Source organism: Rhea americana, unplaced genomic scaffold, assembly GCF_003343005.1.
Source record: "Rhea americana isolate MKP2758 unplaced genomic scaffold, rheAme1 scaffold_97, whole genome shotgun sequence".
NCBI lineage: Eukaryota > Metazoa > Chordata > Aves > Rheiformes > Rheidae > Rhea > Rhea americana.
Genome location: NW_028187166.1, coordinates 514492 through 524639, shown reverse-complemented (window position 1 = coordinate 524639; position 10148 = coordinate 514492). Strand labels below are relative to the sequence as shown.

Below are 10148 nucleotides of genomic sequence, written 5' to 3'. Positions count from 1 at the left end.
GCAGACGCGCCGGGCTGCGCGTGGCTCTCCGAGGGCAGCCCTGCTAGCGCGCCGTTAGCTTGCGCGCCCCGAGCCCGGCGCGGTGACGGGCGTCCCCACCCCGGGGAGCCCCGGGGCGAGGAGAGGGGCGAGGGCCGGGCCGGGGCTGCGCGCCTTGGCGCAGCGTCCGCACGCAGCGCGGCACGGGACGYGGCCGCGGCCGTCGTCCTCCCGCCAGCCCGTCCTGCAGAGCCRCTCGTTGCAGCGCGGCGAAAGCCCGGCCGGCACCATAAATCTCCCTTCTGCAGGCGCGTAACGTGAGCAGCCCGGCTCAGAGGGAGAAACGCGCAGCGCCTTGTGCTGAAAACGCCGAACAAAAGATGCCAAGCGGGACGGTTTGTGCCAGGGAGGTGTTGAAGGGCCTTGGCTCTGGGATCTTTTGATGTCGAGGTGCCCTCGGGCTCGCAGAGCTTCGCCCCGGCCCCCCGCGCCGCCGCCGGCCTCGCTCCGGGCTCTTGCCCCAGCGTGCAGGTGGCATTTGGCACTGGGCATCGGCGGGGCTGCGGATCCCCCCGGTCGGATGCAACCCGGCGAGGCGAGCGCCTCCCTCCCCTCCTCTCCCCTCCGGGGGCCGAGGGGGCCGAGCCGGCGGCTGCTCCGCGCACACGGGGGGCGCGAGGGCAGCGGGAGCCTGGTGCCTGGTTCAGGGACAGGGCACGATGCACCGGCCGGGGGGTTCCTCTTCCATTTGGYGCTGTAGATGCCCCAGGTGAGGCGCGGGGGACGCTCCCGGCTCTGCCGCTGTCCTCCCGGCGGCACGGGGCGGCTCGCGTCCCCCTTGGGCCTTGGTTTCCTCTTCAGCAAGAGGAGAGGGGGGAAGGAGAAAAAGCACTTTGTGATGAAAAGCAGGATGTCAGCACTGGCGATTGCGGTTTTGCAAGTCTGAGCAGGCCCCTTGATGGGGGAAACCTTTGTCAGAGGCTTCTCTTTAATCCTCCTCCTCTCTCAAGGTGCAGCTCAGCCCCGAGCAGTCGGGACAGAGCCTTTCAATTGCCAAAGCAGACGCGCAGGGACAGCGGGCCGGGTCCCCGCGCGGCAGCGCCTGCCCGGCCGCAAACCTCGCGTGCACGTTCCCGTTGCCCCGAGCCGGCAGCGGGGCGTCCCGGCGTCGCGCGGGGCAGGGACCTCTCCTCGCGGAGAGGCTGCRGGTTTGCTCTGAGCGGGGCTCTGTCTCTCCCCCAGGTGTAACGGCGCCCACGTGGGYGACCGGTGCCAGCTGCCCAACCCCTGCCTGAGCTCCCCGTGCAAGAACGCCGGCACCTGCACCCCCGTGGTGCGCGGCAGCACCGTGGACTACACCTGCGCCTGCCGCGTGGGCTTCACCGACGAGCTCTGCCTGACGCCCCGCGAGAACGTCTGCCTCAACAACCCCTGCCGCAACGGCGGCACCTGCGACCTGCTGACGCTCAGCGAGTACAAGTGCCGCTGCCCGCCCGGGTGGTCAGGTGAGGCCGGGGCGCTGGGACGGGCATGCCCCTTCGCGCTTCTTGGGGGCGGTCTGCAAACCCGAGTTACAAACCGGCTTGGGAGGTGTGTGGTCCTGGAAGGCCCCAGCTCTGTTAGCCGCAAGTGTCCTGCATGGATGGAGATTTTGCGGTGGGCAAGTGGGAGGAATTAATTAGACCCCCCTAAAACACACTTGGTTCCTGCACAGCCCCCCACGGAGCTGGGTTGGTGCTCCAGTTTTTGGGATTGCCCAGCACGAAGATCTCCCTCCTTGCACGCSTGAGCTGCAGTCTGCATCCTCATCCTTCCTCTTGTCCTCCTCGCTCCCTAGGTAAAACCTGCCAGCAGGCYGATCCCTGTGCCTCCAACCCCTGCGCCAACGGAGGGCAGTGCGTCCCGTTCGAGGCCCACTACATCTGCCGCTGCACAGCCGGGTTTCACGGGGCCAACTGCAAGCAGGATTTGAACGAGTGCAGCATCTCGCCTCTCATCTGCAAGAACGGCGGGAGCTGCATCAACGAGGTCGGCACCTACCAGTGCGYCTGCAAGCCGGCGTACACCGGGCAGAACTGCGAGCACCTCTACGTGCCCTGCAATCCCTCGCCCTGCCAGAACGGGGGAACCTGCCGCCAGACCGGCGACACCACCTACGACTGCATGTGTCTGCCAGGTAGGGGCTGCCTTCCCGTCGATGGGCTTGCTCTGGCCATTTGGTTGCTACAAGGAGACAGTGAGAGACTGGAGTCCCTTTTGCAGCTCCCTTTTGCTCCTTTGCCCTGCGCGGCCTTCAGCAAGTCCCAGTGGCCCAGGCTGTTTAAGATATGCAGGTACCTGGCTCCAGTGAGRGCTTTATGCCCAAAGAGCCTATAGAGAAAGCTGCCTTTGGCTGCTCTGGACCTTTTGCCTTTGCATAACGCGAGGGTGAGATGCTGCCCAGCTTTGCTGCAGCTGTGCTGAGAGTGGGATACTGAGGCACTGGGGTGGAGTAAAACAGAAACGCTTTGGAGCAGTTATTTTGTTTGAGTTGACATTTTTCTTAGGAAGTGGGTTTTTATCCTGCTTTCTGTGGGCTGTCATGATGCAGAAAGTTCAGCAAATCTGTAAAACTTTATGAAAACAAGCAGCACCGAATCTTTGCTCAAGTTACTGCTGCTCTGGGGAATGACAGAAATAAGTAGCCGCAGTGTAGCGGGAGCCGAGCTGCACCCGGTGGGTTTGGGAAGATGCTGGGCAGCTGTCCCTTAAAAAGAGAGGTCATCTGGGGGCTTTTTGTATTGGTGATTCACCAAAATAGCTCTTCCAAAACAACTGTTTCAATAGAGGCCCCTGTGCGGATGCTCATATTCCAGAATAAGAGTGCCTTTTTCCGCTTTAGCTTAATCCACTTCCAGAATGGAATAATTATCCAGGAGTAGCTATTTTGGTACGTTTCCGCGTGTGAGCGGAGTTGGGGAAGGGAGACCCTCTCCGTGCTCGCCGCGCACCGGCCGGCAAACGCCGGAGCAGAGCAGAAAGGGGCGCAGCCGAGGCGCTGGGCGGGCTGGGAGGACGCACGGGGAGACCGGGATCTCGCAGGAGGAGGGTCGTCGGGGCCCCCGCACGGGAGCCGAGCCCCCCCCAGGAGCCAGCGGGGAGAAGAGAGGCTGTGAAAATGCCCCCGGCGAGTCCTTTCGCCTCCTYCCTGGGGCAGCGGTTTGCAGCGTGGTCGCCTGCCCCGCGCGTCCTCCCCACCCGCGCTGGAGGGATGACGTTGGTGAGGTTCCTGCCGGAGAGCGGCCGTCCGGGAGCGCCGCCGCCGCCGCCCCGCTCGGCGGCCGGGCTTTGTTTGCAGGGGGATTAACCTCGCTGCTCGCCCAAGCCGGCCTCCTCCACCTGTCTGCGGCGGACGCGGAGAGGAAGCATCTGGCCTCCCCCTCGGGAAGATGCTGTCGGCGGCGTTAAGCTGCCTGAGAAATCTTCGTGCGGCGGAACAGCTATGGGATTTCTTTTATCTCCTTTTGTCGCCCGTAACCCCTCAGTGGCGGGTCCTTATGCGCTGTGGGGGGGGGGGCAGGATGGTAAAAGGAGGCAAATAGCTTTTCCCTGTGCCGCGGGGGGTGCTCGGGGGTTACAGCGGGAGCTCGTTCCTCCACCCCGCGTCGCTCTCGCCCCGTCTCTGCTTTGGACATGCCTTGTGGCCTCCCTCTGCCACCCACCTCCTCCGGCTGGGACGGGTCTCCTGTACCTGGCGGAGCTGGAGGAGGGCCAGGACTCGCGTCCTGCCTGCAGCCCTGAGCAGGGCCAGGGGAACGGACAAGATCCCCGCAAGCAGTGGGCAAACTTGCCCCAGGAGGAGATTTCATCTTGGTCTCTGACACAGGCCCAGGAGCAAGAGGTTCAATCCCCTTTCCAAAGCTTGGGCTGTCATAATTCAGGAGACACTCAAAATCCATCAAAAAGAGCCAGGGCTCTTTAAGATTTCCTACCTCCACCCCACGACTGCTCACCCAGGCTGGAGTAAACCTCCTGTCCTTACAGCTAGCCAGGCGCTGGGAGCTCGCCCCAGCRAGCAGTCCTAGGGAAGGAAGCGTTTCCTTCCAGGCCAGGCAGATGGGTGAGCCCGTGCACRACGGTCCAGCCCTGCGGAGTCGGCGCAGGGAGCTGCGAGCGTGCACATGAGCGGGGAGTTCCTGGAAGCGATGCCCTGCAGTTGGAAATACCCCGGCAAAGGCAGTGCTGCTGGCTGCTGGGTGGGAGGCAGCTCCGAGTGCTGGCACGGAGGAGACGCGGCACCGCTGGGGAGGGCAGGCAGAGAGGGTGGYGGGGCAAACCGCAGCGCTGGCCCTTCCCAGGTGTACTGCTGACGAGGCAGTTTCCCGAGAGCAACCAAAGCATCTTGCACGTCCATGTGAGGTATCACCCCCGGGGGGAAATCCTGCTGTGCTTTCACACCCGGCTGTGGCATCACGGGCTGCTTCCAGCAGATTTGCATGCTGCATTAACTGGTTTGCCTCCCGCTGGGTGGCATGGCCCTGGATGAATTGCAGGGTGGCTCTGGAGGGACCGGGAGCTCCCTCAGCACCTCCACGGATCGGGCTACTGCAGGCATGCGTCTCGCTGCAAGTGCTGTATCGGGTTCTGGCAGAGGCACRAGGGATTGGGGGCTGTTTCACAGGATAAGAGAGTGATTGATATCCTGGTATGTAGTGCAGCAGATCAGAAAACAATGTCCCCTTTTCATTTCCAGAGAAGCCTCACTGTACCAGGTTTCTTAAAGTTAATCTAATCTCGTSCGTTTTATCATGCCATCACTGCAGAATGCAATGCTGAATTTAAAGTAATTGCAGTACTAATTACTCATTCGGATGGTTCAAAATGAGTTAATCCTGGTATCTAAGACATTGCCAGTTATTGCTGTTCAGTCTCGGCCCAGCTGCTTAAAAACGAGGCGCAACTCAACGTTATCTGCTTTGGACTCCTACCAGCAGTCATAAATAACTGTTACTGCTTTTCATACGATGGGGCTGACGCTAGCAAGAGGGAGATACAGCCCTTAAGAGAGAGATAGGGGACAAACCCCCTGCTGGGAGCCAGGGCCCTGGGTCGTGCGCCAGGCTCGGGCTCCTCCTGTTTGGCCTGGGACTAGTACAGAAGCCTGTGCACCTTGATCCCTTTGCCTGTAAAACAGAGGTGAGCACATTAAGCTGTTTCTGCAGGTGTAAACAGCCCGATCCTGATTTTCAGAAGGCCTTTGAACACCTTTGAGCGCAGGTGGAATTGGGGGAGTTTGCACGTTTGYGCTGGGGTGAAGATGCACCTAGGTGCTCACCTGAGCTGCAGAAGCCCCTTGTGCCAGYATGGCTCATCCCAGGGAAAGCTTTCCCGTGGAAAGACACCATCTGGGAAAGCTGGCACCGTACCCGGSCTGGGTTTGGAGGGGTCAGCCGTGCAGCCGTCCTGATCCGGCTGCATGGGCTCCAGCCTCGCTCYGCTCCGGCCGTTCGGTCTCCTGCCTGGCCGCGGAGCCGCCGTTGGCTAGTGCCTGTCCCGAGGTGCAGCCGGGCCAAGCAGCACGGCCGGCTTGGCGGGTCACTCGCAGAGGGGCTGTGCGTGCCCTTTGCACCACGGCAGCCAGGTGCCAGCGCGCCTGCCCCGGGGGCAGCGGGCACAGCCGCAGCCCCCTGCTTCGCCCGGCCCCGCTGGCAAGGGTGCCGGGCTGTGTTTACAGTAAATACAGCTCTTAGCCTGGAACAAGGACAAGTGACGGTTCAAAATGTTCACAAGTGCTGGCGGGGAGGAGGGGGACCGAGTTGCTTGATAGGCATCCTGATAAGGGCCTGGCATCCACTGCTAGGTGGGGAGAGGTCTGGGGCTGCTCCCTTTCCGTGTGTGCCGTGCTATCAGGTGGAGGCGATAAAATAAAACCAAGCAGCCAGGCTGTGCAGAGAATAGGGCTGAAAGCTGTGATTCATGCTAAGAGAAACTTAGAAGCGAAGAATTCTCCTCCGGGGGGAAATGCTAGTTATTAGGTTCTTTAAACGTTAAATTAAAACACGGTGATTCAGGGCCTGGTGCTGCAAGCGCTGCTGGGAGCAGTCTTGGTTCGTCCTGGCTCGCTGTGCAGTCGGTGGGGCGGATATCCCAGCCGGATCCTCCGCCGCTGCGGGCAAGCCTCTTCGGAGCCGGGGTGCTCCRGGCCTGAGCAAGCCGAGCCTCGCGCCGGGGACGCCCCGTCTGCCCCGCGCGGAGGAAGCAGCCGGCTGCCAGGCTCTTGCGATTGCTCCCTCCTGGGCAAGCTGGGTATCAGAGATGAGCCCTGCGGGAGGTGGGACAGGGCTCGAGATGAAACCGGGCGGCCCGCTTCAAAGCCGGTGGTGGAGGGAGCCTGATGGCACACGTTAATTAGTAACCTGCAGCAGGCTGGGCTGGCTKCAGGGGAGGCTGCGCGCTTGCGATCGCCCCGGCGGAGGAGGTTAATCGCTAACGGGGAGCGAGGCGGCACACCGCCTGCGTCACGTTGTGCGGTGCCGCGGCGCATCCGCACCCAGTGCCTGCAAGGTATTTTCCTTGCATGGGTGCCACACCAGAGCCAGACCTTGTTGCTCCATGCACGGCTTCGGGGAGTCACTGTTTGGGATGTGAACTTCAGTTCGAGGCCGGTGATGGTCTTGGTGGCCTGGCTGCGCTGCGGGAGGCCAGTGCCCCACGCCACCCCCTCTCTCCCTGGTGCTGCAGGAAGATGTCCTGGCTGCATCAGGGTGATGTGCCTGCACCTGGTAGTAGATGACAGATCTGGCTCTTTCCGCTGCTCAGGTTTTGCAGGTCAGAACTGTGAGGAGAACATCGACGACTGTCCAGGGAACAACTGCAAGAACGGAGGCACGTGCGTGGATGGCGTCAATACGTACAACTGCCAGTGTCCGCCGGAGTGGACAGGTAACGCTGCTGCASGGAGCGAGGGTGGAGCGGGTCCGAGCTGGGTCCTGCTCCGGGGCATGCCACGGGCAGGGTGGATAAAGCAGTGCTGCTTCACCGAGCGCAGAATTGCCCATGTTGGGCACGAGGAGCGTTCGTGACCCTGACCCTCAGAGCTCGTGCCCAGGAGCGTGGGAGCTGCGTTCGTGCTGAGCCTCACGCTGGTGTCTCCCTGCCCTYGCAGGCCAGTACTGCACTGAGGATGTGGATGAGTGTCAGCTCATGCCCAACGCCTGCCARAACGGAGGTACCTGCCACAACAACCATGGTGGCTACAACTGCGTGTGTGTCAACGGCTGGACTGGCGAGGACTGCAGCGAGAACATCGACGACTGCGCCATGGCTGCCTGCTTCCAGGGGGCCACCTGCCACGACCGGGTGGCCTCCTTCTACTGCGAGTGCCCCCACGGCCGCACGGGTGAGGCCCCTGTCCTGCRTTGCCCCTCGCGGTGGGTGTGTGGAGGGTGCATTGGGGTGGCTGGGAAGGACATGGGCCGGCAGCTCCCCATGCGTGCCCTGGGCTCTTCTCCTGTACTGCTGGCTTCTAGGGCATGACGGCAGAGGTCTTGGTGTGTCGTGACTTGCATGGCTCGCAGCCCTGACACGAGTGTACCTGTTGCTCCCCAGGTTTGCTGTGCCACCTTGATGATGCCTGCATCAGCAACCCCTGCAATGAAGGCTCCAACTGTGACACCAATCCTGTCAACGGCAAGGCCATCTGCACCTGCCCTTCGGGCTACACGGGGCCGGCCTGCAACCAGGACGTGAACGAGTGCTCGCTGGGTGAGTGCTGGGGGCTGGCCCTGGAGCTGGTCAAGCAGAAGAGGAGCAGCTGSAGAATGCACAGGCGGGGACCTCATGTGTGGCTGGGGGACTGTGAGCAGCTCTCTAGCTGCATCCTGTAAACAACGCTGGTATTTTTCAGGAGCCAACCCTTGCGAGCACGCGGGGAAATGCATCAACACCCAAGGGTCCTTCCAGTGCCAGTGTCTGCAGGGCTACTCGGGGCCCCGCTGCGAGATAGACGTCAACGAGTGCCTCTCCAATCCCTGCCAGAACGATGCCACCTGCCTGGACCAAATTGGAGAATTTCAGTGCATCTGCATGCCTGGTGGGTAGAGGGGCACCCGCGGCCTTGCTGCGCGCGGGGGAGAGATCACAGACTCRCAGAATGGTTGAAGTGGGAAGGGACCTCTGGAGATCATCTAGTCCAACTCCCCTGCACAAGYGGGGTCACCTAAGCACGTTGGACAGGATTGTGTCCTGGCGGGATGCTCGGCRCTCCCAGAGTCTCTGCACGCGAGGGGAGGGCTCCCGGCATCCGTGAGCTGCAGCTCGGGACTGATTTGGGCTAGTAGCCTTGAGAAGCTTGTTTGGTGAGGGACAGAAGCAAAAAGAAAGAGCTCTCTGTTTGGTGAAGGTTCTGTGGCCTCCTGCAGCGATGGGGATACGGGGAATGGAGAGTTGGGCACCAGGATTGGGCTTTTCCTAGACTCTGCCTCTCGCCCGCAGGTTACGAGGGCGTTTACTGCGAGATCAACACGGACGAGTGCGCCAGCAGCCCCTGCCTGCACAACGGCAACTGCGTCGACAAGATCAACGAGTTCCACTGCGAGTGTCCCACAGGTACGCAGGCATCGATCGCCCCGCCGCCGGCCTTTGCAGCGGAAGCAAAGCCGGAGCGAATCCCGTGCCCGGCGGGAATCGGCGCTCCCTTCGGATCGGAGCCGCTCGGCTTTTTGCAGCCTGCGCGCCCGTCCGGGCTGCRGGGAGGCTTCGCTCCCCGTGCGCGGGGCGACGCCGGCGCTCGAGCGAGCCGGCGGAGCGGGGATGGGATGAGCCCCCCCCCTCCCACCCCCATCCGTCCGTGCGTCCGTCCGCGGCTTTGCACTTGAAAAGGCGTCTCCTTGGGAAGGAGGGCTGGCGTGCCGGGGAGGGGGCCTCGCCGGCGGCTTTGAATGAGGTGTCAAAGTCGCGGGGTGGAGCGGAGAGCGGGGAGACGGTTAATCCGTGAAAGGCGGTTTTGAAGTTCAGAGACTTTGCTCCTCTAGAGATGTAAATCAGACGTTGGTCGGCGCTGGGTCGCAGCCCCTCATTCAGGGCCCCACAGAGCCGTGCCCATGGAAACCCGGCGCCCGCCGTGGGGAACGCGGGGAGGGGAGGCGGCGGCGGCGGGGTCGTGCGCGGAGGAGCGGTCCCGTTTTCGCCCCTTTTTTTTTCTGGGAGGAAGGCGAAGGCGCGCGGAGGCAGGGGGGTGGGGGGCGGCCCGCTCTCGGCGGCCGGGGCGTGCGACCCGTCGCTCTCGCGCAGGCTTCAGCGGGCACCTGTGCCAGTTCGACGTGGACGAGTGCGCCAGCACCCCCTGCAAGAACGGCGCCAAGTGCCTCGACGGCCCCAACGCCTACAGCTGCGAGTGCGCCGAAGGTCAGGCCGCCCTCAGCCCGCCCCGGAGCGGCGCGGGGCACTTGCTATTATCATTATTAGTTAAAAAGAAAAAAAAAAAGGAGAGAGAAAGAAAGAGGGAAATGCCCGCCCGCGCGGCCCCGAGGCGGGGGGATCTCGAGCCCTCGCCGCCGGGAGGGAGGGAGGGCCGAGGCGGCCGAAACCCGAGGCGGCGGCCCCGAACAGTGGCTCTTTTGTGGAGCGGCTCCCGCCAGAAATCTTCCGGCTGAATGGCCTCTCATTAGCGACTCGCTGATGCCGAGTCCCCGTGTCGTCCCCCCCTCCTCCCCGCCTCGCTCCCCGCGCCATGAAAAGCGGCTGTGTGGGCCCGGCGGGGCCCGCTCAAAGCCGCACTTTGTCCTCGCCTCGGAGGGAGGGCGGCCGGGCGGGCGGCAGGGCGGGATCCGGCGGGGACGGGGCGAAGCCGCGCTCGGAGGAGCCGGGTGGCGGCGGAGGAGGGGGGACTGGGCCGGGGCCGCGGCTGAGGCCCCGTCGGCGACGTGCAGGCTTCTCCGGCGCCCACTGCGAGGTCGACGTGGACGAGTGCGACCCGGACCCGTGCCACTACGGCACCTGCAAGGACGGCGTGGCCGCCTTCGCCTGCCTCTGCCAGCCGGGCTACACGGGCCACCGCTGCGACGTCAACATCAACGAGTGCCAGAGCCAGCCCTGCAAGAACGGCGGCACCTGCCAGGACAGGAACAACGCCTACAACTGCCTCTGCCTCAAGGGCACCACGGGTGAGGAGCCGCCGCCGCCGGGCCCTG

General features: G+C 63.3%; 1 protein-coding gene across 1 annotated transcript in view; it reads left to right on the top strand.

Annotated features, from left to right (window-relative positions):
* NOTCH1 (notch receptor 1) overlaps positions 1–10148 on the top strand; it is a 46086-nt gene that overhangs the window by 18016 nt on the left and 17922 nt on the right. The window contains exons 3-11 of the mRNA XM_085325231.1: positions 1222–1484; positions 1817–2155; positions 6778–6900; positions 7124–7357; positions 7567–7722; positions 7865–8050; positions 8452–8565; positions 9250–9363; positions 9888–10121. Coding sequence (XP_085181357.1) covers positions 1222–1484; positions 1817–2155; positions 6778–6900; positions 7124–7357; positions 7567–7722; positions 7865–8050; positions 8452–8565; positions 9250–9363; positions 9888–10121 — 1763 coding nt within the window. The remainder of the gene's footprint in view (positions 1–1221; positions 1485–1816; positions 2156–6777; positions 6901–7123; positions 7358–7566; positions 7723–7864; positions 8051–8451; positions 8566–9249; positions 9364–9887; positions 10122–10148) is intronic.